The 27,036-nt window shown below is 43.7% G+C and overlaps 3 protein-coding genes across 3 annotated transcripts; 1 reads left to right on the forward strand and 2 right to left on the reverse strand.

Moving 5' to 3' along the window:
- Positions 1–181: 181 nt before the first annotated feature.
- Positions 182–8,576, reverse strand: LIAS (lipoic acid synthetase). The gene is made up of 11 exons (XM_015862487.2): positions 8,407–8,576; positions 7,880–8,052; positions 7,429–7,522; positions 6,973–7,053; positions 6,578–6,734; positions 5,912–5,969; positions 5,293–5,421; positions 4,659–4,804; positions 4,114–4,184; positions 3,357–3,468; positions 182–3,158 (listed from the first exon to the last, which is right to left on the reverse strand). The coding sequence occupies exons 1-11, from the start codon at positions 8,491–8,493 to the stop codon at positions 3,106–3,108; spliced, it is 1,161 nt and encodes a 386-aa protein (XP_015717973.1). The 5' UTR covers positions 8,494–8,576; the 3' UTR covers positions 182–3,105.
- Positions 8,577–8,590: 14 nt separating this feature from the next.
- RPL9 (ribosomal protein L9) lies at positions 8,591–14,516 on the forward strand. Its single transcript, XM_015862488.2, has 8 exons — positions 8,591–8,671; positions 9,065–9,111; positions 9,194–9,309; positions 10,122–10,217; positions 10,524–10,656; positions 12,744–12,824; positions 13,112–13,231; positions 14,387–14,516. The coding sequence occupies exons 2-7, from the start codon at positions 9,066–9,068 to the stop codon at positions 13,216–13,218; spliced, it is 579 nt and encodes a 192-aa protein (XP_015717974.1). The 5' UTR covers positions 8,591–8,671; position 9,065; the 3' UTR covers positions 13,219–13,231; positions 14,387–14,516.
- Positions 14,517–14,781: 265 nt separating this feature from the next.
- On the reverse strand, positions 14,782–26,609 carry KLB (klotho beta). The gene is made up of 5 exons (XM_015862485.2): positions 25,441–26,609; positions 19,929–20,433; positions 19,207–19,475; positions 17,246–18,389; positions 14,782–16,708 (listed from the first exon to the last, which is right to left on the reverse strand). The coding sequence occupies exons 1-5, from the start codon at positions 26,176–26,178 to the stop codon at positions 16,350–16,352; spliced, it is 3,015 nt and encodes a 1,004-aa protein (XP_015717971.1). The 5' UTR covers positions 26,179–26,609; the 3' UTR covers positions 14,782–16,349.
- Positions 26,610–27,036: the final 427 nt, after the last annotated feature.

Raw genomic sequence — 27,036 nt, forward strand, 5'->3', positions numbered from 1 at the left:
TAAGCTCCAGGACAGATCTTTGAAGGTTTGAGGGACACAATTTGCAGGGGCAATACAAGGCAGTGTTAACTGGTTGTACTGGATGTACTTCTGAGCTGGATGCTTTCAGATGCTGTGCCTCAGTGGCTTCTACTTCACTTTGGGTAAGTATACCTGAGGGTTTTTGGGTGTTTTTTTTTTGCATGTCACATGCAAGATTCTTCTGTGAGGAATGCATTGGAAGCTTATCAAAATGAGTGGGAATTACAGAGGCTTAAACTCAAATTACCATCTTCCATAGTGGTATCTCCTCTTTCCCTAGTTGTTAGTGCTGCTTTCTTAGACCTAGAGCAAAGGCTGCCCTGTGATACAGGTGTGGCTAATGTGGGTACTCAAACTCCAGAATGCTGGGTCATCTGGTGCGTGTGGGCAGATGTCATTCTGGACTGCCCCAGCAGAACCAGAGATTGAGCTGGTAACATCTTTGGGGTTAAGAGAGTGCTGACAAGTCGTACTCTTGCCCTGAACTATAATTAGGGTAGTACAGCACTGTTTCAGGGCTCATCTTGCTTATGTGCAAGAGAACCACAGGCCAGAAGAGACCTTCAGAAGCTTTTGCAGTGCTGTCAATCACTGCTCATCCTCTTCAGAGCACAGCTGCCAGGGAAATAGTGTTGGAGATGTATTCCTGGTTCTTGAAGGGTTGTGCTCACAAAAAATCATGGAAGAGATGGGGTTTAGTGCTATTGGGATCTTACAGAATGTAATTCTTGATGAGAATTGTGTAACGAGTAACGGGTTCCTGTGCTCTATTTTTTAAATGTTTTTTAATAAAATGCAATTCCACTGTAACACCGTTTTTCATTGGAAAGTGTGAATGCAGCAGTTGAAGCGTACAACTTCATACAAGCCTACGAGTAGCATATGGGCTGCATAAATTGTCTCACTCAAGATGTACAGTGGTAAATTCAAGTGCCAGACATGATGTACTCTTTTCTACTTCTTTGTATGTATGTTAAACTCTTAATTCAGACAAAACTGTGCTGGTTCCGGGAATGAGGATGGCCAAGAGCACTGCAGCTGAATAGAGTGAGCGTGTTTCTGATGAAGAGCTGTGTAAGAGCAGTTACAGTGCTGCATTTATAGCCATAACCTCCGAGTGTTTGGTGCCTTTAACATAAAGCTATAAAGGAAAAAATGGGAGTAGGGATGAAAGATGGTTGAAGGAGCAGGTTTTTCAACTAGGAAAAGAATTTTAAAACCTGAAATTCTTACTGTACAAATTGTCAGAGCTCCTCAAAAAATCTTGGAAATGAAACAAAAAGTACATTTATGATGCCAAAATATGACTGCTTTCTCTAGAAGCCATAGCAAAGCATGTGATTGGAAAGGCTTATAGAGCCTGTGTAACTTGGGGCCTGCTGTCAGACAATTGTGTAAAGCCTGAGATCATCTTCTGATCCACCCAGCAGCAGTTTGTAACATACTTCCCATATGAAATAATGTCAGACTCTGTTTTATAGAAGCATTATTTCTCTCAATAGGAGGAAAAAAAGAGTCATAGATGATCAGGGTGTATCAGTGTCCATCAGCAGTTTTAAAACTGCTCTATGGCTCAGGATTTTTCTTTGTTATTCTGGTGGCAATAATGCTGAAAACAGTAACTTGGCAAAAGCTACAATAATGGCCTCCTAAACCTGCTCTATTAAAGCCATTATTTATAGGAGGGCCTCTAATAAGAGCTGGCAGTCATTACATTGTGGGTGTCATCAGGTTATGCTGCGCCCCTCCTGGCCTGCTGTAGTAGAGGCAGTATTGACACTCCTTGCTGTAGTGCCAACCTTCTGCTGCTCTGGTATGTGGTGCGTTTCAGCTGAAGGGAAGTGGCTGTGGCTCACAGCACACCTGCTCTTTCCAAGACTACTCTGCAGGCTTGTTGATACCTTCTAAAGGTGAAAATCTTAATGTTATAGGCATTAAACACAAGCCATAAAGAACATACGAACTCTCCCCAGTTTACACTACCATGATCCTGTTCAGGGCACACAGCTGAGAACAATTAGGGAGAGGCTACTTTGACTGAAGGGGCAGAAATGTACAGCTGCTACTGTTCCATATGCCACACTTTTATTTCTAGCTGAGCTTTGTACAGTACATAAGACTTTAGATTTCAGCCACAATGCAGGTAAATGTGAATGTAGAAGAGTAAGCACTCAGATCAATCTCCTGGGCAGGTACCCAGACAGAATGCAACCTCCACACCCTCAGGTGGGGTACAGGGCTTTCCTTTAATTCCCCAGGCAACACTAAGTACAATTACAGTACAGGATATGCACAAATCTGGCCACCCAATGCTGAAGAAGCATCTGTACAGAGGAGAGGGGATTGTTACAGTCACATATGTACCTAAGCTAAAGGTGGTTCTCTCTCCACTGCTATAGCAACCATGAATTTCCTAATGTTTTACATTGATATCTATACAAGGTTAGCTATCTTACCACAGGGAGGTCTCGTTTTCTTCACCTCACCACCTTTGGGACACCTGCAAAGCATCAGCTCTCAGAATGGCACAGTTCATTTTCTTCAGATTCAGGCAAAAGACACCGTGTCTTGAACAAGTATTAACAGCATTTCTCTGCTGTGGTTCAAAACAATCCTAACAGGGTCCTTTGTTGCGTGTGCTTTTTTATAGTTCCTTTATTTCCCACAGTCCCTGCAAGCTTGTGTTACACAACAATGGTAAGACGCAGCAAGATCTCACTGCCCTTTAAATACCTATTATTGGCATCTCAATCAGTATCCAATTGCAGCAACACCAATGGTAGTATCAAATCTGTTAAACCTCTGATTATTTTTCAGCTTACCTCGATTGCTTTGCTCTTTCAAAATCAGTTCTGTCTTCTGACTTAGTACTTAATGCTGGAAGGACTACAGAGTTGTAGCACCGCCAGGAGGAGTCCAGTACAATAACGTTAAGTGCTTTGGTAAGAGTAAAATGTTCTGGAAAGATAGTAAGTTTATTCATGCCTCCGCCATCTGGCCTTCTGTATTTCTGGAACCGAGTATAATTATGTGCTGAAAAAGGATCCTTAGAGCTGGTTGCTTTAAATAGGCTCACTCTCATTTTCAGATGACTTTCGTCTTCCTTTTTTCCACTAAGTTCTTCAAGAAGAATTCACCTAATTGAAAGGCAAAGAAGCACCAAAAATCATTTGTAGGTGTTTCCAGGACACGAAGCAAAACAATGTGCATTCCTGTTGTATTCTGTGCTAGGGCTGTTCTTACCAGTATTTTATTCTGTTTTGCATCACAGTTTCAGCTTGATTAGATAAAATATCACATCCGAAATAATGTACCACTGCTTAGTAATAACGTACCTGCTTTATAGGAGGAGCGCACTAGCGGCCCACTGGCTGTGTAATGGAATCCAAGATCGTTTCCCACTTTTTCCCAGTACTTGAATTTCTCAGGTGTCACGTACTCCTCAACCTGAGGGACAGGAATTCAATCAGATCAGGCCTTAATGTAAAGGAAATAAAATATAGGCAGCATGGAGTGACAGGAAACAGTTACATCTCACGTCAAAGCATTGCTTTCCAAAACAGGTAGAGCTGAAAAGTTGTTGCTTCATCATTTCCTTTGCTGTTTTCCAACAGTCCTTTTGCACAAACCTTTATTTGTCCAAGTTAGTTGAAAAAAGAGCACAGCAGTCCCACAACTCTCTTTATTAGCAAGTTACTGCAGTGAAACAGAGTAACAGAACAGAGACTGGAGCTCTGGGTGGGCTGCAGAAGGAATAAATAGTCATTTCTGCAGCTGAAGTGGCACCGTTAAGGACCAGCCAGTGCAGGAGAGCTGCCTCCAGCCCTTTTGTTTGAGGCACACAGGGAGACTCATGCCTCAGCTGCAGCTGAATGCCCAGCTAACAGCAGCAATGGGAAGATGGAAGGATTACAGCTGGGGCCATTTCTAGCAAGGAGTCCGTAACAGATGGAAATAAAGTTAGACAAGGAAGGAAATACTTCCCAACATCCACAGTTAAGAGAAGGATGCAAATCAAGCCTCATTTTAGAAAGAAAAAAAACTCTATTGCAAGGTACAGACCATAATTCTGTAAATTAAAGGCATATTTACCTTTAGGTGACGTTTAGTTGGTTGCATGTATTGTCCCAGAGTCAAACAATCTACACCTGCTTCACGCAACACTGTGAAAACAAACGTCCTTGTTAGTGGCAAAAGCAGCACAAGGGGATTGTCAGCAAGTGGCCAACACCACGTGCAAGGCTGAGCCAGGCTCACTGCACAGCACCCTGCAGGGGGGACACAGAGCCCACAACCTCCACAGGCAGCAGCAATGCACCTCGTTCTGAGATCCAGGCTGCTGCACAACCTGCTCTAGTTCAGGGCTAGAGACAATAGCTGCACTGCAGTCACAGTCTCACTGCAGGGATGACACGCTTGTCTTTATTTTGCAGCTTTTCACTGCATCTTTAGGTCAGAGCCCTCATCAGTGGGAAAATCGATGCCTGTACATACTCTTGGCACTTCTCCACTGGTTCAAAGCCTTCATGCTGAAGTTATGAGTGCTTTTCCAAAGAGAAATAAATCCAGGGGAAGTTGCCAACACCTTTAGCCAGCTTGGCACACACAAACAGCATAGAAAACATTAGAAAACTCACACTTCATGGTTGATAGCACCTGTGCATCGGTCTCGCCCAGCCCCAGCATGAGGGAGGTTTTGGAAATAACGCGGGGCTGCACCTCCTTGGCGTGCTGCAGCACACGCAGGGACTGCTCGAAGTTGGCTCGTGGGTCGCGGACTCTCCTTTGACGTGGAGAACAGAGGCGAGTTAAAGACGACACCGAAGCTCTGACGCCCAACGGCTCCTCTCCCTCTCCCTCTCCTCTCCCTCTCACACTCCTCTCCTCTCCGCCGAATCCCGGGCGCCCTCTGCGGGCGGGCGGCGGGCAGGGCGGCGCCGCGCGAGGCAGGCCGGGAACCGCGGCCCCGCGCCATGTCGGAGCCCGGCCCCGCCGCTCCCCGCCCACATCCCCGTCACCGGGGCGGCCAACAGCCGGCAGGGCGGAAAGCAGCGGGCAGGGGAGGGCGGCGGATGGCACGGGGGGAGCGTCCCTGCCTGCCCCTGCCCTCTGCGGCAGCGCACCGCGTGGCTGTGGGCACGAGGCGGGAGGGGCTGAAAGCAGGTTGAAATACACAGCTCTGGCTCCCAGACACAGACAATTCCTTTCACAAAACCCCCTTTCCTATTACACCGTGTCCTGCCTCCAACTACACGGACTGTTCTCGCTCACCTCTGTAGTTCTGGCACCGTCTCCACGTTGTGTGCATACACATCCAGCCCTGACAGTGCCACCTTCTCCACAGCGCTGAGGTCCCCTCGGAAATCAGGGGTGAGGCATTCCACCACTATTTTGGGGTTCCTGAAGAACAGAAACGAAATGAACACATCTGTGGGCTTCTTATCACTGATGGTAAACGTTCAATAGAACAAATCCCCAACGTATCCAAACCAGTGATGCTCTGATAATACAGTTGTTTGCTCACTCCCCCCTTCCCAGTGGAATGGAGGAAAGAATGGAAAAGAAGCAAAGTAGAATTTGTGAGCTGAGATAAAACTCCTCCTGTGTGCTGTCATGTGGCAGGGAATCTCCCTTGAGGCAGTTTACATCAGCTGGCCTAATTCTGTTCCCTCCCAGCTCCTCGGGCCCTTTGCTGCAAATGGCTTTGGCTCTGTAAGACGTTACAGGCAAAAAAACATAGCAGGCAACTGCAAACATCAGTGTGTTATTTTTCTCCTAGAACCAAAATAGAGCATCATATCAGACCCTCTGAAGAAAACAATTCCATCCCAGCAGAACTAAGATACCACCATAAAGTTATAATAACAACAATAATACGTTATTAATGTACCTTTCTTTCAGATGGGAGACGGTCTTTGCAAAGTGTTCTGCTCCTCCATCAGGCATATCTAGAAGCATTTCAGTTATTCAGTTAACCTTTCTGTTCCATAAATGCATCTGCTTATTAGCAGAGTCTCTCTCTCTCTCTCACACACACACACTTAAATCCAAACTAATAAAGCAGTTCTTAGTCAAAGAGAAAACTCATCTTATCTTACTGCTTATGCCAAAGGTCTGCAACAGATATTCTACCAAGCCTCACTCTGCACACAGACTAAATACGATCATTTAGGGCAGATTATCTGCCACTGTCTGAAAGGAGGCTGGAGGGAGGAAGGTGTCGGTCTTTTTTTCTCAGGTGAGAAGCAATAGGACGTGAGGCATCGGCCTCAAGTTGGGCCAGAGGCTGAAATTGAGTATCAGGAAAATATCTGTGTGGAAAGGGGGGTTAAGTGGATGTGGCACTTAAGGACATGACTTAGCAGCAGTGTTGGATGAATGGTTGGACTTGATCACGGAATGATTTAGGTTAGAAAATGATCCTCTGAGTGTAACTTCTAGTGTATTTTACCACGTATAGAGAGATACTAAGAGTACGTAGAAACTCATTTCAAAGAAGAACTCTCAACGCTTGCACTGAGCCCATACTAGGAGACATTAATGACAGCACACTAACCATCTCTGTCCACAGATGTCAGCACAACGTAATCCAAGCCCCACTCAGCAATGGCTTTTGCTGTGTTGTAAGGCTCCTCGGGATCCAGCGGAGGTGGATTTTTTGCTGTCTTTACTGAACAAAATCTGCAGCCTCTAGTGCACGTGTCACCCATCAGCTGAAATAAAAAAGGCATTCCTACATTGACATTGTGCACATCACTACTGCTCAACCAACAAACAGCTGCACATGCTATATCAGGCCATCTCAGTACTAAAGAAGAGGGTGAGGACAGTGATTTCCTGTACATTTAATGTAACAAACCCACACTTCAGCACAGATTGCCACATATCCAACAATATGCTACAAATATCTCAAACAGTAATAAGATACTTGAGAAACAGTTAATGGCTTACCATAATAGTAGCTGTAGCTGTAGCATATTCACCACCTCCCCAGCATTCCCCAATGTTGGGACAACGTGCTTCCTCACATACCTGAAGTTAAACAGACAGGAAGGTACTAGATTTCAGTACGAGCCTGCAAATAATCCTAATTCCATCTGTGAGATTAACAGAGTTGCACACTGTTATGGAAGAAGTCAGCAGAATGGATAGGAAGAAAATAATGGTTTCCTGGCATCCATTTCCATTTTGTACTATATAAGCCCAGAAGCAACAACTCCTCAGCTGAGTAACTGCCTTATTAGTTAGCATAGATTGTCATTAGCACTTAAATGTACACATTTCACAAGAGATAATATTCACAAGACCACGTAAGACATAATGTCTTTCTGTCTTCCACAGAAACAAACACAGAACAAAAAGCCATCATCATTTCTACTGGAAAACTTGGTTTGATATTCGATCTACCGTGTGCAGGTTTAAACTTCTCAAGGTGTTTTTCAGTTTATTGTAATTCTTGCCCATGGGAATCTCCGTTTTCAGCCATGGAGGAAGTCGTAGCCTGAGCAAAAAGCAAACAAATGTCAACATCAATACATTATCTACATGGTAAATTTCCATTAATTACAGAATCACAGAATGACCTGGATTGGAAGGGATCTCAAGGATCATGTAGTTCCAACCCCCCTGCCTGGCAGGGCCACCAGACATACATATTTACTAGATCAGGTTGCCCAGAGCCCTGTCCAACCTGGTCTTGAAGGTTGGTCTATATTAATTATATAGACCCACTTCAATTTGTTACATATCCAGTGAGAAAGGGCACTGGAAGCTTTGAGACCATCATCTGTAATGCTGGGATTTCACAGCACACCAGTGCAGAGCACAGCAATTAACGGCTGACTGCAATGCCATGTACCTTTCTCCTTTCTGACGCTTTAAGTTGCCTTTATACTCAGCCCACACGCTCTTGTCTGCCAGATCTCCCGATAGAAAGTCTTCTAAGTCTGGTCCAGTTTGGAGGGCTTTCTTTGTCTCCTCAGGCAAAGAACTTGATGTTCCGTACTGGTTACACACGTGGTTCCCTGACACCTAAAAGAAAAGAACAGTATAATGTAATGAATTATAAAGGACTGACTGACTCCCTTCAGCTATCACAGAATCACAAAATGACCCGGGTTGGAAGGGACCTCAAGGATCATGTAGTTCCAACCCCCCTGCCTGGCAGGGCCACCAAACATACACCTTTACTAGATCAGGTTGCCCAGGGCCCCGTCCAACCTGGTCTTGAACACCTCCAAGGACGGGGCATCCACAACCTCCCTGTGCAGCCTGTTCCCCAGCAGCGCTAAGCGGAGCTCAAGGGCCGCTTGTCCGACGCGCTGTCGATACGGTGACTGACGCAGCCAGTTGCCCCCCCGCAGGCGTTTCCCACCATCCACCCACCCGTGCACGATCCCCCATCCGCAGCAGCACGCTCCGCGCTGTGGTACCGGCCGCAGCCCCGCGGCTCGCCCCGCTCAGCAGCGCCATGTTGCCGCCCCGCTGCCCGCTGTCCACCCTCCGTCCCGCTGCGGCTCGCTGCCATCGGAGCTCGCTCTCTCTGGCCTGTCAGACGTCGGTCTCTGCGTGATGACGTCAGCTGCTCGCGACCGGCTACAAGAGCGTGATGACGTCACACGCCGCCCCTTTCGGCGCTGCGCGGTGCCAGGTGAGTGTGGGCCCGGTTCCGCATCCAGCTCCATCGGCGGCGGACGGGCCCCGCGCCGCCCCGCCGGGCTCACACCGCCATCCCGGGGCTGCGGCCGAACCGCCACGGCGCCCTGAGCGCGGTCCGACGGGGAAAGCCGGCGGGATGGCGCCTGCTCCGACGCCCCCTCCGCCCCTCCCTGCTCCGGGCCCTGCTGTGGGGAAGGATGCGGAGCCCGCGGCCTCCTTAGCGCCTGGGGCGGGTCTGCGTGCGGGCGGCTGTAGCGGCGGTAGTTTGGGGTCGGGAGCTGCCGGGACAACGCAGCTGCGGGCCGCGGGTACGTGCGGGGAGCGGGGCGGTGCGAGGAGCCGCTGTTCCTCCTGGGCTGCAGCTTGTGGTGGTTGTCGTTTGCAGGATGAAGACCATCCTCAGCAACCAGACGGTGGAGATCCCTCCGAAAGGTACGTGTGCGCTCTGCTGGAAGGCCCGACCTGCTGCCGGCATCGCAGCTGTAACGTGCGTCTGTCTGTGCTCGCTTTGCAGTCACCGTGTCCCTGAAGGGCCGCACGGTGATCGTGAAGGGCCCCCGGGGGACCCTGCGGAGAGACTTCAACCACATCAACGTGGAGCTGTCCCTGCTGGGAAAGAAGCGCAGGAAGGTGAGTTCCACGCGCTCTGTAACCACAGGGGGAGGGGAGCACGGCCTGCTTAAAGGCCTGAAAAGCAGGAGCTTCAACCAGGTGTATCTGGCCTTGTTAGCTCTGTTAATGAGCTCTGTTGTGTTTTCTGGGATAAGTTGATCTGCTGGGATGCTGAGGCCTGCTTGGGCTCCATGGCAGGCTTGAGGTTCTGTTGTGTCTTGGAGTGGTGCTGATTGTTTTTCTGTGTGGTTGCAGTTCTTATTGTTGCGAAGGGGATTCCTTGTTGTATGATGTTCTTTTGCCTGACAGGTTTTAGCTGAGTAAAAGTAATTGGCAAGTTACACTGGGAGGGCTGATCCCTAAATGTGTGTGTGATATTTTCATGTGGTGTCTTCAAGAAAAGAAAAAGGGGGAAAATGGCCGATTTTGGTAACTTTTAGTAGGCATTTAATTTGTCAGAAAAGCTCTGGATCCTAACACTGTGTAACTGAGAAAATGGATAGCTTGCGTTATAGTAGGCTGACTTCAGAACAACTAGTTTAGCGTTTAGTATTGGATGCCTCATTCTTCAGTTTAAGGCTTCTGAGCCTTTTTAGACCTGCTGCCTGTCCTACCTTCTCTGATGGGACAAAAAGAAGGAAAAAACTTCCTGTGTGTCTGTGGCTCACGATGTGGGACTGGAGCTGGGTTGGTCTTCAATGGTCTTTTGAAGAAATAAAGTATATCTGTGCTTTTAATAGCTTTTCATTTGTAATTTGTCACAAAGCCACTTTATTTTTAGTACCGGAATGTAACTTACAGCGTTGTTGTTGTTATTTATTTCTGTGTAGCTGCGTGTGGACAAGTGGTGGGGTAACAGGAAGGAGCTGGCAACAGTTCGCACCATTTGCAGCCATGTACAGAACATGATAAAGGGCGTGACGCTGGTAAGATGCTGTTCCAATGGCATTTGGGGGCAAAAATGGGCAGACTTGAATGAGCTTTTCCATGTATGTCAGTTATTGTGCATGTGAGCAGCTTTCTTTTTTCTTTTTGGATGTCAAACAAATTCAGGGGAAGGAAGGAATGAACAATAAGCTCTGAGTGTTTCTTGAGCTTAATATCTTTACTGGGACCAAATCTTCAGTGTATTCTGTTCCTAAATGTAACCAGTGAGCTTTATGCCTCTGTTTTCCTTTCTGGCTGAGTTCTGATTTCCAGTTTTCAGTGCCTAACGATGCCTTTTATCCTAGGGCTTCCGTTATAAGATGAGGTCGGTGTACGCTCACTTCCCAATCAATGTAGTTATACAGGAGAATGGCTCACTTGTGGAAATCCGAAACTTTTTGGGAGAGAAGTACATCCGCAGGGTGCGCATGAGGCCAGGTGGGTACAGCTGGACATACTGTGCTCAGCTATTTCTAATCGGGGTTCCAATCTATTCCCTTTCAGTACTGCCACTGGTAGCAAGGAACAGCTGATTACTGGAAGCAGCATTTTTCACTCTGTATTTATGTCACCTTACAATACATTTACCTCAGTGCAGATTGATGGTTAATATCCGTTCTGTTATTTATCCTTAGTAATGATAAAGCTAGTTAGTGCAATAGATGTTAAAAGGATCCCAGTGTTTCATTTCATTGTTGTTAGATCTTCACAGTGTTTGTTGGTGTAAATTTCTGGTGCTTGGTTTTAGACCAGTGTTTCTATTATAATCTTTGCAGGTCATCTGATTTCACTTGCATTTAAAGAGTTGTATTTTTAATTTTGTAATTAGCCAGGGACACGTCTCAGTTTTCATCTTACCCATTAGCTCTGTGTACATGAGGTTTAGCAAGAAGCCTAACAAGGCAAACATTGGAAGGACCTTGTTAAGCTTCCAGAAGGAATCATACAGTCACTGTGGCTGGAAAGAAATCTCTAAGATCATTTAGTCCAAACTACCACCAATATTGACAACTAAAGCATGTCTCTAAGTAGTGCATCTACCCTTTCCTTAAACAGTGAATCCAGCACTTTCTGTGCATTCTGTTACGATGCCTCACCACTCTTTCTGAGACGGAATTTGTAGCATCCAACCTAAACATAAGTCCAGCTGGTTTTGTAGCTGGCGAAGCGGAGCCCCAATGACTTTCTGTTATACGATCCTGTAGTACCTGGAGCAGTGTGTGGATGGGACCTTGGGACTGTCTCTGTTCTGAGTAATCCCTGGCTTTCAAAGTGCTGCTCAAAGGGTCAAGCAGAAAATGGGAAACATTTTTGAGTATGCAGACAGACTTCATCATCCAAGTGTGATGATCACATTGAAAATGTCCCAAACCGCTCAGCAGCAACCAGTTGTTGGTCAAAGAAGCACAACTCAAACCATGCTGGGGTACAAGGCACCTGATTCCACACCAGAGCCAACTGTGATCCTACCTGAAATAGCTGAGTTGTGTAGAGGAATCTCAGGTCCTGTGCCTCCTAAGCACTGGAGATCTTGAGTAGGTGGGAAGTCAGCAGGCACCAAGGCAATTGAACCAGTCATTGACATTTGTACAAAACCTCTGGAGGGGAAGCTGTAACGCACTTCAGAAACACAGTTATCTTGAGATCTTCCAGAGTTGTTTTTTATTCCATTACTGTTGAAGGTGTGTGTGTGTGACAGATGGCATTTCAGGGTGCGTTTAGATGAAGCATCAGACTGCTCCCAGCACCCTGCTCAGTGCAGCGTGGACTTGGTGCAGGAGTTTGATTTGCAGTGTAGTATTGAAGGTGGGCTTGGCTACTGGACTTGATTTTTTTCTTTTCTAAGATCAGCATTTACTTCAAAGATAGATGTTAGTGAAGCATTAGCTTAACAACTACTAAGTAGATCAAACTATAGAGTTGTACTTGTGATACTTCCTGTGCAAGTGCAAGGTTCCTGTTAGGTTCTTGGATATGGTAGTGCTTGTCCCTTAGAAAGGTTTTCATTGTTTCTTGTGGAAACATGGTGCTCAGAGATATGATTTAGCAGAGGGTTGTTAGAGTTAGGGTACTATGGTTAGGCTGTGGTTGGACTTGATCTTTGAGGTCTTTTCCAGCCTGAGTAATTCTATGATTCTATTGTGTCTAACATAGCAGAGGACAGGATTTGTTTTTTCAGTGACTTGCTTGCTGTGTATCTGGTTTTATCTTCATGAACGTAAGAATGTAGAAAATGGCACCACCTAGCTGACAGTCATGCTGGCAGATTCTCCAGCTTATGAGCTGTGTTGGTGATTAGTGCTGTAGTACAGTCACATTCTGGATTGAAAGGAAGTAAGCTTTGTGTGCTGAAACTGCTGGGAGAGGGCAGTCTTGTTGTGGGAGGACCATTTTAAGTCAGAGAAGCTCATTTGTTGTCTAGAGTGAGAAGAGCCTTCATCTATGAATTGGGACCTGAATGCAGTGTCTTTAGTATGTGTTTATTATTTTACTGGTAACAAGTTTGTGCATTTTCTTTTCTGTAGGTGTTACTTGTGCCGTTTCTCAAGCCCAGAAAGACGAGCTGATCCTTGAAGGGAATGACATTGAATTGGTCTCCAATTCAGGTTTGTGAAGTAGTTGCAAAGAAAAATGTAATGATGTGTTTAAGTTTATCTAGAGATGTGAGTGTAGCAAACAATTTCTGTCCTTTTTCTTCAGTGCTGAAGTAAATGACAGCTCATATGTTTCTGCCTCATGTTGCCATGATACACTGAGTAAAATATGTTCTTTTTCTTTAGAACTGCCATGATTTCAAGTTGATAATTCCCTTCTCCAAGTGATGGTTTTATTAGTTAAAATACCAGAAACATTGTTTGGATCTCTTACGCTATTGGCTTTGCTTTGTTCATAGCTGCCTTGATCCAGCAAGCCACTACAGTGAAGAATAAAGATATCAGGAAATTCTTGGACGGTATCTACGTCTCTGAGAAAGGAACAGTACAGCAGCCAGATGAGTAAAACTCACCTGAAGGTTGGTGTCGTCCTACATGGATTGGTATTATTTTGTACATTAATATGCTGTGTTTGTCAGGTGTGCTCAGTTCTTTCTGAGGACAAGCATGGCACATTAGCTTGCATCTTGAAGTCTATGGTGTGCAGAATATGGGAGCTGGGAGCAGTGGGGATGTGAGATAGAGCATGTGGGAAGGAAGTGTCTAATGGTGACTTGAACTGGGGCCTTGATAAAGTATTTCTGTTTCAACAGGGACTCAGTGGTTTACCATATTCACTACAGGGATGCATCTGTATAAAGCTTTATATCCTATGACTTAGATCTCTTGACAGCAGCTTCACATCTCTTAATAGCATTGTTTTCTGCTGCTGTTGGGAATAAGCATCTAACAGAATCCTATTTCTATAGCGTGAATGTTAGTTTGGATGCCAATTGGGAATTGAAACCCAACTGACATGGGATGAAAGCATTTTCCATTTATTGACAGAGAAAACTTCTTTAGACTAAGGCTCCTCCTAGTTATACGCTGGCTTTCCTCTTTTTTTTCTCTCTAAATAAAGTAATAGGGGAAAAAAGAAGGATAGTACTTCCTATGTTAGGGTCTATAGTTTATATAGTTTATTTAAGTGCTTGTAAACAAATGTCAGATGAACAGTGATAGTTGTTAATCTAAATTTGTTGCTGACATTGGGCACAAGGATTTTGTGCTTAAGAATTTTAACTGCTAGATGAATTTGATGCATTTCAGATACGTGTGGTTCCTTATGTGGTATAAATAAATAACTTGCGTGGGATGAGACAGGCTGAGTTGCACTTAAGATAAACGTGTGCCTTCAGAACTGGAGCGTGAGACAGAGGATCCTGATGAAGTGAATTTCATTAAGTAAATCTTATTAGCAGCAGCCAGATGCTGGGTGCTTGTGGGCTACAGAAAGAATGATTGCCAGTGCTGCTCAGAGTTCCTTAAGAAATAGAACAACTTCTCGTTATTAAAAGTTTTGAGCATCTACTCGTTTTCAAGTAATATTGTCTGAATAAATTGGGCAGATTTTTTTTGGTGCTATTCTTGTTTTGCAGATAAATGAACTTGTTTTATGTCTACAAGCCTTTGAATGTCATGTTTGCGTTGCTAGGTAAAGCTTTTTTAAAAGGCCTTTAACGTTTTATTTACAGTTGTCTGGGTCCTGAAAAAAAAAAACAGAACAAAAAATTGAGACGGCATATCAGCACGTACTGGATTGGGACATCTGATGCAAACACTGAGCAAGATCAGAGGTTTTAATAAAAGAAAATCTATTTCATATCTGGGTCTCCTTTTTTTTAAGATCTAAAATACTGTGAACCCTCTCAAGGCCTTCATCAGTCATGGTAAATAGTTCAGTGCTCTGTATGTTGGTAGTCTTGTGCAGTGTTACTTCTCTCTGAACATTCACATCAATAGAAGTCTGATGGATTGGAATCCTCATGCCACGTAAAGCCCCAGAGTGGTAGTTTTAAATTGTAACATCAAGAAACAGCAAAAGCATTGTTTCCAAAGGAAGAAAATTAGTGTTTTTTCCTTACTATTCAAAACCTCAAACCAATGATTGCAGGAGATGATGATGACGTACAGATTCTGGAAGGAAATTCTAGACCTGAAATATGTTGAAAACAGTCTGGAATTGATAAAAGCCGACTTAAAGTCTTTTGAACCTGAGTGCAGGGTCAGAGTAAGCCTGAACACGTGACTTACATGGATTGAGCAACACAGAATTAAGGAAACCCAAATCCCAATGTCAGAATTCAGATACGGCAGAGTTTCAATATGTGATTTGTGTCATCTGCAGATAAAACTTATTTTCTTGGTTTCTCTTCTACCGTATCAAGTCTTTTTGTGATTTCGTGCTGTTTCTGTGCTATGCTAAAATTTATATTGTGACTTAATTTTAAAAAGGGTTGCATAAAATATTGGTATAAAGTGGCTGAAGCTTAATAACAAGGAGAACATCTCTGCATGCAAAGGAGAAGTACCTAAAGCAACTGAGTGATTCTGCTGTGAGTTCATGTAGGAGTGCAGAGCCACTGAGCTGAACACAGAGTGGGATGCACATGAAAGTGTCTGCATGGGCTCCAGAAGACTCTTGTCCAGGTAATGGACACGTGCATCTCTGATACTCCTGCCATTTGCTGTTCTGGCAGAATGTTTTCACATTCAAAAAATCCATGGTTTTACTGCTACAGCCTTTTGAATAAATTGACTTGTTATGGTGTTGGCCAGCACTTGAAATACAGTGGAGGAGTAGTTGTGCATTTATGAACTGAGATTTAAGGTTGGGTGATGGGGATTCATTTGGTTGCATACACACTAGTTTGAGGGTGTATGCAAAGTTTCTAGTTGGCTGTGCATAAGGATCTACAGTATTCTTCAGTGTCGGTGTCCTTTTGTACCCTGGTAGTTCTGTGTGGGTGGATTTGATGCTAACAGCTGGAAGTGGTGACTGCCTTGGATGGGTAAGGATGCTTCTCTCTAGAAAGCGTTGTATCTGTAAGATGGAGGTAAACACGTCTCAGGTCTTATTGAGGGTCTGTATGTTTTTGTAACAGTAGGTAAAGAAATTGCATCACTTATCTTGTGTTTCATGCTGTTTTCAGTGTTTAGGGGCAGCTGGAATTGACAATGTTCAGATTGTTCCTCCAAAAGTGCAAAGTTACAGATAGTGACCGCACTTACCCATTTGGTGTTTACTAACACTTTTATTTATAAACTACCCATTGCAATTCCATCTTTAACGTCATTCATGGCATGAATATCCATCTCAGGAAGTTTGGGTCCAAAGGGGGGTGTGTATAAAAGTGCATATCAGTTCTCACACACTAATATCTCTTTACAAGTCAAACAGTTTGTAAGGTTATTCGAAGGCACAGGAAAGTAGTAACGTTTTCCTTGTACAGAAAGTGGAGAAAAGCAATTTCAGCAGAAGCAGGTATCACAGCTTGTCTTCCTGTGCATACAGTTTCCTTCTGTTTTCAACTGAGGTGGTCGGTGTGGATAACTGGAGTGACTCACATAGTGCTTTTCTGCAGTTGCCAGTTCTGTATGGTCCTCTGTAGAAGGCACAGTCATGAATCCTGGTCAAAGTGGGCTTGTGCCCCCTTATTAAAGTGACACACAGATGCGCTGGATCCTCTTTGGCTTGAAACGTTTTCTTCTTTTTCTTTTGTGAAAGACAATGATAGTTAAAAGCAAGATCAGAGTGGAGAAAAGACAGCAGGCAAAGAATATTAATGGCTTCTTCTGAGAAACAAACAAGCAGAAGCTGCACTGCTTCTCGTTGGACAGGTCACAGACAGAGTAGTCGGCAGGAAAGCCATTATTGCTTATCAGGTTGTTGTAAAATCTTATGGAGGGCTTTCCTTTTGAGTCAGAAGTGAAGAATCCAAATCTGGGCTTAGATTTTTCTTCAGTCAGTTTAAACGCGTAGTAGCCTCTAATCTTGACTTTGTCGATGTAGTACGCTGGGAGGGAACAATAAAAGTGGTGTTAATATTGTTAGTAAAGTTTTGTATGACTTGCAGACTTTCTGGCAATGAGTTAAGTTTCCAAATGGTTATCCACTTAAAGAGTATAACTAGAGTTTGCAGGTCTGAGCTGGTTTAGAGTTGGGAGCTTTCCTCTCTGGTAAAAGTGAGGCCCTGCTCTTGTGAACCCACCTGCGGGACCTATGGAGAGCAAATTCCCAGCTGGGACCTGAGGGTGGTGGTGATGAAATTCCTGCCTTATTCCAGACCCAGCTGCTCAGCCCCTCGACATATGGGACTGTAACCCTGCTGCATGCAAACACTGGGCAAAAAATACTCAAATGAAATCATAAATAACAGTCCTTGGTGTCTCTCGTTCATATGTAAGCAGAAAGCGTGATTGAGGATGTGAGCCAGACTCAGCTAAAACACTGTAAACTAGGGAGATGTTTCCATAATTAGTCTGAGGTATCACACTATCTGAAAATTGAACTGGGACTGGGAACAGCTCTGAGGAATCTATCATAGACTCACCTTTTAAAACCTCTTGTACGTATTTTTCTAAGTAATAAGTCCGTAGCTCATCGTTGTCCAAGGACTGGTCGTCTATTCCGTTTGCCGTGATGTAGATATCTATGTCACCGTAGGTTCTTTTAATCCACTTCAGAACCTTGCGCACTCCCCAGGGCACCACTGCCAGGCGAGATGGGGAGCTCAGGCAGGTGATGTCCTGCAGGAACTGGATGTCACGGTCAAACTCATACTGGCTCCCGTTCTGAGGCTCGTGAATCACAAATCGCGTGGTGAAGTGATTCAGCGCATAGAAGTCAGCTGCACCTTTAATGAGCTTCCTCTCCTCGCTTGTGAAAGATGGCAGTGAAGAGTGTGAGAGGCCTTTTTTGTTTTTAAAATGGATGTATTCCCTCATTGTAGCCGGATAGTCCCCGGTCTTAAATATGGGGTCTGCAAACCAGCCTATTTCAAACTGAAGGAACCTGTTGGCAGCTTTGGCGTGGGACTCAAAGTAGGGGTTGGCAGGCTCGGCCCAATCTGAGTGCAGGGTCAGGGACACCTTGCCATACTGGAAGGGCCGGTACTGCACATCGTATGTTCTCCAGGCCATGGCATGCGCTATTAGTAAGTTGTGCGCTGCCCGGTACGTGTCACTGCTGCTCCTGTTGTAGACATCGCTGAGTCGGTTTGGCTCGTTTATTGTAATCCAGAGTTTAACCAAATCGCCAAGTTCCTGGAAGCATAAAGCCGCGTAGTCTTGAAAAGCGAAGGCTGTAGACTGGTTGAGCCACCCTCCTGTCTGCAGCAAAGGGCCCGGCAGGCCCAGGTAGGCGTGCGTTGGGTAGTACAGGGTGACCATAGCCTGGATGTTGAGTTTTAGCACTTCGCTAATCACGCATCTGTAATACCTCAGCACCTGTCTGTTGACCACTGACAGATCTCCATTGGGTAAAATTAGTGACCAGTCAAGTGCAAATCTGTAGTGGGTAACCTTCATTTTTTCCAGGAGGTCAAGTTGCTTTTTAATACTGACAAAGTCCGTACACTGTGCCGGCCGGGTTTTTAGCTTCACTCCTTCCACTTTGTGCAGGAGCCCATCTCCTGTGATGTTCCACAGGTAGAGGTTTGGATCGCAGAACTGGGGTGAGGAAGCCACGGACTCTGCCTGGGGAAAGGAAAGCAGTATGTTAAAATGAGGTCACACCGGTCCCTCCACCAGTATACGTTACGTCTGCTGTCACACAGATAAATGCCCCAGATGGGTTCCCTCTGTGGTCACACAAAGGGCGGTTCTGATGGTGCTGCAGAGGCAGCAGGGGATGTAACAGGTGGGCACGGACTGTTCTGGCACTGCTGCCAAGGTCAGTCTTGTGCAACCATGGCACAACAGTCCAGCCCCTGTTCTTTCTGGTAGTCCTTTTGTCTGTGCAAATACCTGACACAAACAGCATGTAGTCAATTCCATCTCTGCTATCTTCTACTAGTTAACAAGTTTCTATGTAGAGAAGGATACATTTTGGGTGTTATTTTTAATGCTTTCTGTGCAACTTGTAGTATAATATAGTGAAGTTTAAAGTATATATAGATTTAAAGGAAGTGGTCTTTTCAGTGCTGTGTATTTTACTCAAAATGCTTCACAGAATATATGGAAGCTTTACTGTTTTTCCCTACTTCTGTTGATAAGTAGGATGAATTACAGAGTTCTGTTGGCACGTGGAGGTGGCTGATGTTTTTTTCATTGGACTGCCTTTCTGTATGTGATGACAAAGAGTATTTCAGCACTGCTGTACACATTGGTCATCCTGTCCACTAAATTCAAAGCTGTAGGAGGTACTGTAAGAAACATCTGGGAGAAAAGATGGTGTGCAGTGCACACTGAGATCCCTGAATGAAAAAGGTCCTGCACCCAGTCCTTTACTCACAAAGTGAACTGATAATTGTTCTGCCTCCAGTGGTCATTTCTGTGTTTTATCTACTCTTACCTTGAGAACAGACTCTGTGATACCCCAGGAGAAGTCACAGGAAAACTGAGCTTGAACACTTGGTGTGGACTCTCTTGGGAAGAAGCCGTTTTCCTGTATGATTTGTTTGTAATAAAGCGCGGATGACTTGGGAATCCGTTCCTTTTGTTCACTTCTGAAATCCACATAAAACAATCCACGCCGGATTTTGTAGGCGTGTTGCCATTCAAAGCCATCAAGGAGTGACCAGGCTGTGTAACCGAACACATCTATGTTGTCATATTTAATAGCTGCGTAAGAGAAATTGACATTCATCAGCCATGTATTTAGTACTATAGGAAAGTAACAGCTGTGAAAGTTCAGTTTCCATTGCCTCCAAGAACGACAATGACGGCCTGTTGTCATTGCCTTATCTTCCTGCCATCAAGGTATGTGCCCGCACAAAGGTTTTACAGCCAGGCTGCCATCAGTGAAAAGCGATATGCAGTGTATTTGTTTACGTTCATTTTTACTCACTTTTGTGCCCAGATGTTGGACTTTAGCTTTCTGGGCCAGGGACTACATATTTCTTCTGTTTGTACAACACTGCCAACAGTGGATCCTGATCAGGGGCTCACGCTTATGCAGTAGAAATAATTAATAATTAACTTAGTTGCCATCACGTCCTTTAAATAAAGATCTAATCATTAAAAAGCTTAACATTTTCCTAAAAATATATATATCCAAAAAAGTTGTGCACAAACCTTGCAACACCTTATTAATGAAGTTCTTCATCATGTAGATGGCAGTGGTGTCGTCGGTTTTCACGTGGCTGTCGGTGAACCAGCCATTCTCCGCAATGAAGATGCGAGGACTGTCGTATTCCAGTTTAATCCAGTTCAGTACCTCCCTCAAATTGAGCGACAGGTTTTGTCCCAGTTTTGGTAGAGTGTTTGGAGGTTTGAAGTTATCGGGACCGAAGGAAAACGCAAAGAAGTCGGCCGTTCCTTTTATGTACTTTTTTTCATCCTCGGTGAAGCGTGGCAAAAAAGACTCATTTTTCAGTTCCTCTGGATAATCGCCGTCCCCGTGGATGGGTTTAGCAAACCATCCGAGTACTCTCTCCACAGACTGCTGGCATTTAGAAATGTCCAAAGTGTCTTCCGATCTGTTGGGTTCGATCCAGTGGGATCCCAAGACTATGGACATCAGTCCCTTCTGATACGGATGAAAGTGTTTCTTGTAGTTATGCCAGACTTTTGCATGAGCCTGGTAAAAGAAAAACAAGGTTGAATTGCTGCTACTTAGGCAATATCACGGAATGGTTAAGGTATAGCAATCACCCTGAAGAGATGCACTGGGCAATAGCTGCTAAAATGCAAGGCCTTTAGGTGGTAGTAATGCTCACATCTCCTGTGTGCCGTTGCTGTGATGCATTAGGGTTGTGGCTTTTTGCCTTTTGATATAGGTCTGAAGGCTGTTAGATGCTCCAGCAGCAACATGAAGTGGCTCTCATAACTAATTTTAGATCAAGCAGCTGTCGACAGTGGGATATCAGTGATCTGCACAGTCCCAGCCAGTTCTTCCTTTGTTGTAAAGCACTGATTGCTGTTAGAATTCAAACTGTGGTTACAATTTTTACATTAATTATATATCTTAGATCATGTCTCCTGTGTCAGTGTTGGCTTTGTGCTACTGATTGACTTTGTGCTATGGGGGCTCCCAGAATCTGCTCAGATCAGACCACATCCCCTCTGTTCTGTTCCCGGGGTGCACTTTCCTTAGTTTGAATTTGCACTAATTGTAACATGTTCCAATTCAGGTATCCTGCGTACAAAATGTGGAGGAAGCTTTAAGCTGCAGCTGCAAAATTTGAACCAAAATGCTGTTTCCTAGTGTGAGGATTTTGATCCAGGCTTACAGTTCATTTCTTCTTTGAAGTTGCTACAATTACTATTTTCCTGACAGTATAATGAAGCACAGCAGAATAAAGCTTGTTCCTTCTAAGTATCCATTCTGACAGCAGCAACACTTTGGTTTTAAAAGGAAATCTGGCAGCTGCATGTCGCAGGTTTTATTGCTTATGGCCCATATCAGCACATATCAGCACTCAGGTGATGCCAAACTGCCTTTTCTAGGACAGACGCAAGTTTTGCCAAGTGTGTTAGTAGCAATGAAAACATACCCTGCATTGCATTGCAATTCACTTTTTCAGGTCATTATTGCTTTTTAGACAGTTTACCATTGTCACACACCAGAATTACCTTTGAATACCACATTGATTATTTAGTTAAGAGATCACGTAATTAAAAATTGTTATGGTCTGTGCATTAAAACGAATGTATTGGAGATTTAGGAACCGCCAGCAATGTTTGAGTGCTGTGCAGGAGAATAGGAGATGGCAGGTGTCAGAGCAGGATGGAAGGATGACTCTGGATGCTCTGGGGATGGATGTGACAGAGGAGAGGAGCTGACACCTCCCCCTGCTGATGAGTTGTCCAATAACTCAGGGTTTACATTGCTTCTGAAGAACGGCTCCATACACTAAGCTGGAAAACAAATGACTGTTTGCACCCAGAAAAACATGGAGAAACATTATGAAACACTTCTAGTGCTGCGTTAGATTGACATTACAAAGCCAAACAGCATTGCTTACCTTTGACAATAATTTCAGCTGATTTATCTAGAACTGCACAGTTTGGAAAAGAAAAGAAGAAAGAAAAAGGCCTGATGTCAGGTAGGTATTTGGTTAAGCTCAGGAGTGCTGTGGAATGACAGTTTGTGAAATTTTGTGTATCAGTTGTTTATGGTTTCTAAGGTCATGCTTGTAACATTCGTTCAAGGTCTGTCTTTGAAAGTACTGATAAAGCAACGTTAACCTTTGAGATGCAGGTTAAAGGGAGGCCAGCAAAATTGTATGTATGAAGTAAACCGAGAGCTACTAGTTATAATATTATAAAAGGGATTTCTCACCAGTCTTATCAGCAAACCCATGTGGCCAGCGCCATCCCCTCAGTTACCCTCACTCCCAGAGGTCCCTCCAGCCCCATGTGGCTGGTAGGGCCAGCCTTACTCTGGTGTTAGCTTGCACTTGCCTGCCCCTACTGATTTTTTATGTGGTTAGTGAATATTTTTCCCCAGACACAGCACACTAACACCTGTTTAATGAAAGATACGTATTTCTGTTGGTTTGACAAGAAAAACTTTGCTCAGGTCAGCTGTGTTATTCGCACAGCCAGGCAGCAGGAAGGGGCATCTGGTAAATCTTAGCAATCTTTAGCTTTGCCAAAAACCAACCAATTAAAAATACAATACTGACACGTGAAAGAGTATTAGGGAGACGTCGCTTCATATGCAATTTCAGGAAGTTGATTAGAGAAAAATAAAGTTACTACTAAAACACTGTCTGCAGGTGTGAAAGCAGCCGCAGGTACCATTCTACACCAGCAGACCTCTAACGCAAACACCTGCATTTAGCATGAGTTGAGGTAAGATCTGCACATCACAAATTGTGACATCACTGATGTCTCCAAATTCCAAAGGCTGTCTCAATTTAGAAAAAAAAGTGACTGATCAACATAGAAGGCGTCTGCAGTTGTTGTAGATGCAATAACCTTTGCTTGCCAGTAACTCTGTTTTGAGCTGTTAATTGTCTGTGAAGCAGCTGAGCATTCTCAGGTGGAGGACATACTTAATTGCAAACTATCACTGATGGAACCAACTGACTATTAGCATTTGTTTTGTAAGATGAAACATGAAATAAACATTGACTTGAAAGCTATATCATACATTATGATGACTATTTTGAGTACATCTTGACTAATGTTCTGTTTTCAGTTACAGTTTAATCTCTAATCTTTCACTTTCCTTGTTAGATCAAGGACAAATGTCAAGGCTGAGTACACAGTGAAAGCAGGATCAATATTGGGTATTTATTCTAGATACGTATGACATTAATTTCAGCATATTGTCCTGGTGTTAACATAGCAATTATTCCGTAGACTTCAAAGTCACAGGAGTGCTAAGACAGTTAGTATGAACCCTGCAAAAAGGCTGGATAGAATGAGTCAACTTAATAGAAGAAAGACAACAGTGTTGTTCTCCTCATTGAAATATTCTCACACTCCTTCAGACTCTGCTGCTATAAATTATTATCTGTATGGAAAAAAAAGCTTATTATAGAAATAGCGACACTTTCAGATTGATAAGATTTGTTACAGCAGAGTGGATTTCATAGAATATCTCAACAACAAAGACACAAAACAATGTGGAGTTACTTCAGTGTGCTGAACAGCAAGAGAATCCTTAAAAATCCTAATAAAATGATTCTCTTTGCATTTAGTTGTTTGGGTTTTAAAGAATGGGGAGCTAGAATTGACAGTCTGATGATGAGAGTGTGAAAATCACTCTGGAAGCAGAGCAGGTGTGTGGGGCTTGTTTGGAGAGATTATTTTGGTTCAAGGCGCTTTTAGCCTGTGGTAAAGATGCCTTGTGGTCAGTAGAGATAACGCCTTGGTGACCACCATCTGATTAGATAGAGATTTACCTATGTGAAAATATTAGCCTCTTATAATTGAACAGCTTCAAACATCATATTTCCTATTCATTTCCATGGGGATACTATCAGGTCTTTTATAATGATATATTAACAGACCATAACTGTCTATGAGTACTGTATACAGGAACATGCAGGCATATATTTTAGATGGAAACATCGATATCTGTGTATTGTTTTCTGAATGCAGAACATGAAAATAACTTCTGCTCAAGAATAACGAATGAACAGTTAATGTGTTGTGTGCTGCACAAAGTCTCGCTAAATCCTTCTTCGTAGTGATTTGTTTTATGCTCAGAAGCGCAGATTTTAAAGCTAAAATGAACAATTAACTCAAGTCTGAGTTAAATAACGTTCACCAAGAAGCTTCACTTAGTAATTTGTGTTTCAGACCCGGCTGTGCTGGGCTTCCTGGCACACTCAGCTGAGAGGTATTGCTCTCTTTGTGCTATGTGGTGTATATATGGATTTTACTGCAGACATTGCTGAGCTAATAGCCCAGTTTTGATTATGCCAGTCAGAAATGTAGGCAAGTCTGGAAGCAAACACAAGGAATAGAAGGTGCAGAAAGTGTCAAACACTCTGTTAATTAATATTTTCCAACATGTGTGCTTCTTCCTAAGTAACACATACATTCAGATATATTTGTTAATTACATTTATAATGTATGGTAGGCAGTAGAAAAGGTCTCTATGACAGCAGGGAATTGCTTGAGCACGGGGAATTATACCAGCTTCTCTATCAAGCAGGCAGGACAATGGTTTGCTCTTTAAAGTACTTAGAGCAATACGGATGAAAGAATGGTGTATTTATATTGTTAGTTATCTTGAACTGCTGTTTTAACTTATAGCACAAGAAAATAAGAATGTAAACTTTTAAGCATATAAACAAGCTACTCTGTGGAATTAAATCAGAGATGCTGTAAATACTGTTAAGTTCTTGTTATTAGCATGAATGTCTCTACATTTTTACTTAAAAATATAATCTTCTTCTCACGTCCCTTCTTGCCCTTTGCAAAGACAGAACACTATGAGCTTAGGACCCAGGACTGAAGCTGTTGAAGCTACTGGTCGTGGGATCAAATATATTGGATGTCTAATTCTGTAGAAGAAAGCTGATATATAAAATGACGCTCATGTAAAAATGAAAATGCAGAAATTGCTGTGGAAATAATGTAATTTTGAAACTCTCAAATAGTGAAGAGGACATTTGTTTTCTTCCAAAACCAAGAACTGATGACCTTGCTAGGTCAGTGGTAAACATTTCACAATGTGATCTTACTAAGCCAGAACTAATCATATTTATATTTGCATACCTTCTATTACTAGCAGAATTGATCCCATATGCAAATAGAAAAAAAAAATCTCTGTATGAGCTAAGAGAATAGTCATTTTTGTGTGGCTGAATGACGGAAAGCTCATTTCAGTGTAACTAAATGAAAAGAATAAAGGAAACTGGTGATCTTTAATGGGTAGATGCTGTGAGCAAAAAGAAATTTAAACCTGAAAACAAATAATTACTGAGTCAGCTGCTGAGACTACAATGAAATAAACATGAAGATTTAAAAAATGTTCTTTTAAAGACTGGCTTAGCTAAGGGTTGTTTCTTGGTATTTTCACTTTTCTTCATTATTATTTTTTAACATAGATTACATGATTGATTTCTCCCATTACTTCCCAGGATAGTGCAAGTTTAGTTTGTAAAACCTTATTATACTGTACCTTGATCAGATTGTGTCCTACAGCGTAGACAGTGGTTATTTTCCCTTTCTCTCCAGGAGCATGAATACCCGTGCCATACCCATGCCAAGCAACTAAATAAGGATTGTGGATGGTAATCCAGTACTTAACACGATCCCCAAAGGTCTGGAAGCAAAAGGTGGCATAGTCATTGAAGATATCAATGACTGATTCATTTTTCCATCCCCCATATTGTTCTTGCAGTGCCAAGGGCAGGTCCCAGTGGTACAGGGTAACCACGGGGTCAATATTTCGGTAGAGCAGAGAGTCAATAAGGGTGTTATAGTACTGGAGTCCTTTTTCGTTAGGAGCTGCTACCACTCCAGTGGGAAAAAGCCTTGACCATGAGATTGAAAACTGATAAAAGGTAACTCCTAAAAAACCCAGAGCTGACAGGTCTTTGTCCAGCAAGGTGTAACTGTCACTGGAAACATTTGCGCGCTCAGTGTCTCTGAGCTCCGTGTGGATGAAGCGGTCCCAGACGGAGGGTCCTCTCTTGTCCTTCCTCCAGCTGCCTTCCACCTGGAATGCCCCCGTCCCTACACCCCACAGAAACTCTGTGGGGAAAGTGTCATACAAAAACATCTGTGTTTCACTCACAGGACTGGAGTTGGGATCCTTTTTCCACACAGATCTTCCCTCTCCAGCAAGCCCGGCGGCTATCCTTACGAAAACTAATGTCCAAAAAGCAACAAATCTCTTCAGCTGTCGGCCACGCATTATGCTGCTTTATAATGCCAGCATTAAAAGTCTGATTCCCTTCACCAGTACCAAAAGAAATCCATTCATTCCCTGGAGTCCCCGTTGTGCAGGCTGTCTTCACTTGCCGCTAACTGCTGGAGTGTCTTATCAAAGCTTCACTAAAAGCCTGTGATCGTAAAAGCCCTGTCAATGATTAGCCTGAACTGTAAGACCTGGGGTGGGTCAGAGAACCGCGTAATTTTTAGGGAGGTGGCCTCTGTGTGGTCACTGAGACACCTCGGCTGCATTCTTACTGCAGGAAAATAGGCTACACGAGCAACACAGAAAGCTTGGTCACTCGCATGGGAGCACACAGGTGGCAGAGGGTGCTAAGAAGCTGCCTTGTCCTCTGTTCCTCCTGAAACTGTATTTCAAGGGAACGTGGAAGAAACAGAATTCCTGAAAGTCCTGAAGCAATTTCCTTTAATTTATTTAAATAAAAATAATAATAAAAATAATTTGGTAAATTTAATAAATGTGATAAATACCATAAGGCTGACGCCTGCTATTCTTGACTTCTTCAGATAAAGTCATATAAAATGTATTCAGGGTACAATCAGAGTTGCTCGATAGCAATGGATCTGTACCTAAAAGACAGTTGTGCACTGAAATCTGAGCATGGAACAGCTTACCGTGCAGGTACGGCACTGCGCTCAGATGAATTAGCCCTGCTGACATGCAGGAGATGAAAGTCCAGGCGGGTGGCTGGGCTACGGCTGCTTTATTGTTCCTGCTGCCTGTGAGAGCATGTTTGCAAGCAGCACGGGTGTCTCTCCCAGCACTGCATAATGCCATTCAGACATACCTTCAGTTTACAATGAAGCTGATTAAAACAGT

This window comes from Coturnix japonica, chromosome 4 (genome assembly GCF_001577835.2).
Source record: "Coturnix japonica isolate 7356 chromosome 4, Coturnix japonica 2.1, whole genome shotgun sequence".
Taxonomy (NCBI): domain Eukaryota; kingdom Metazoa; phylum Chordata; class Aves; order Galliformes; family Phasianidae; genus Coturnix; species Coturnix japonica.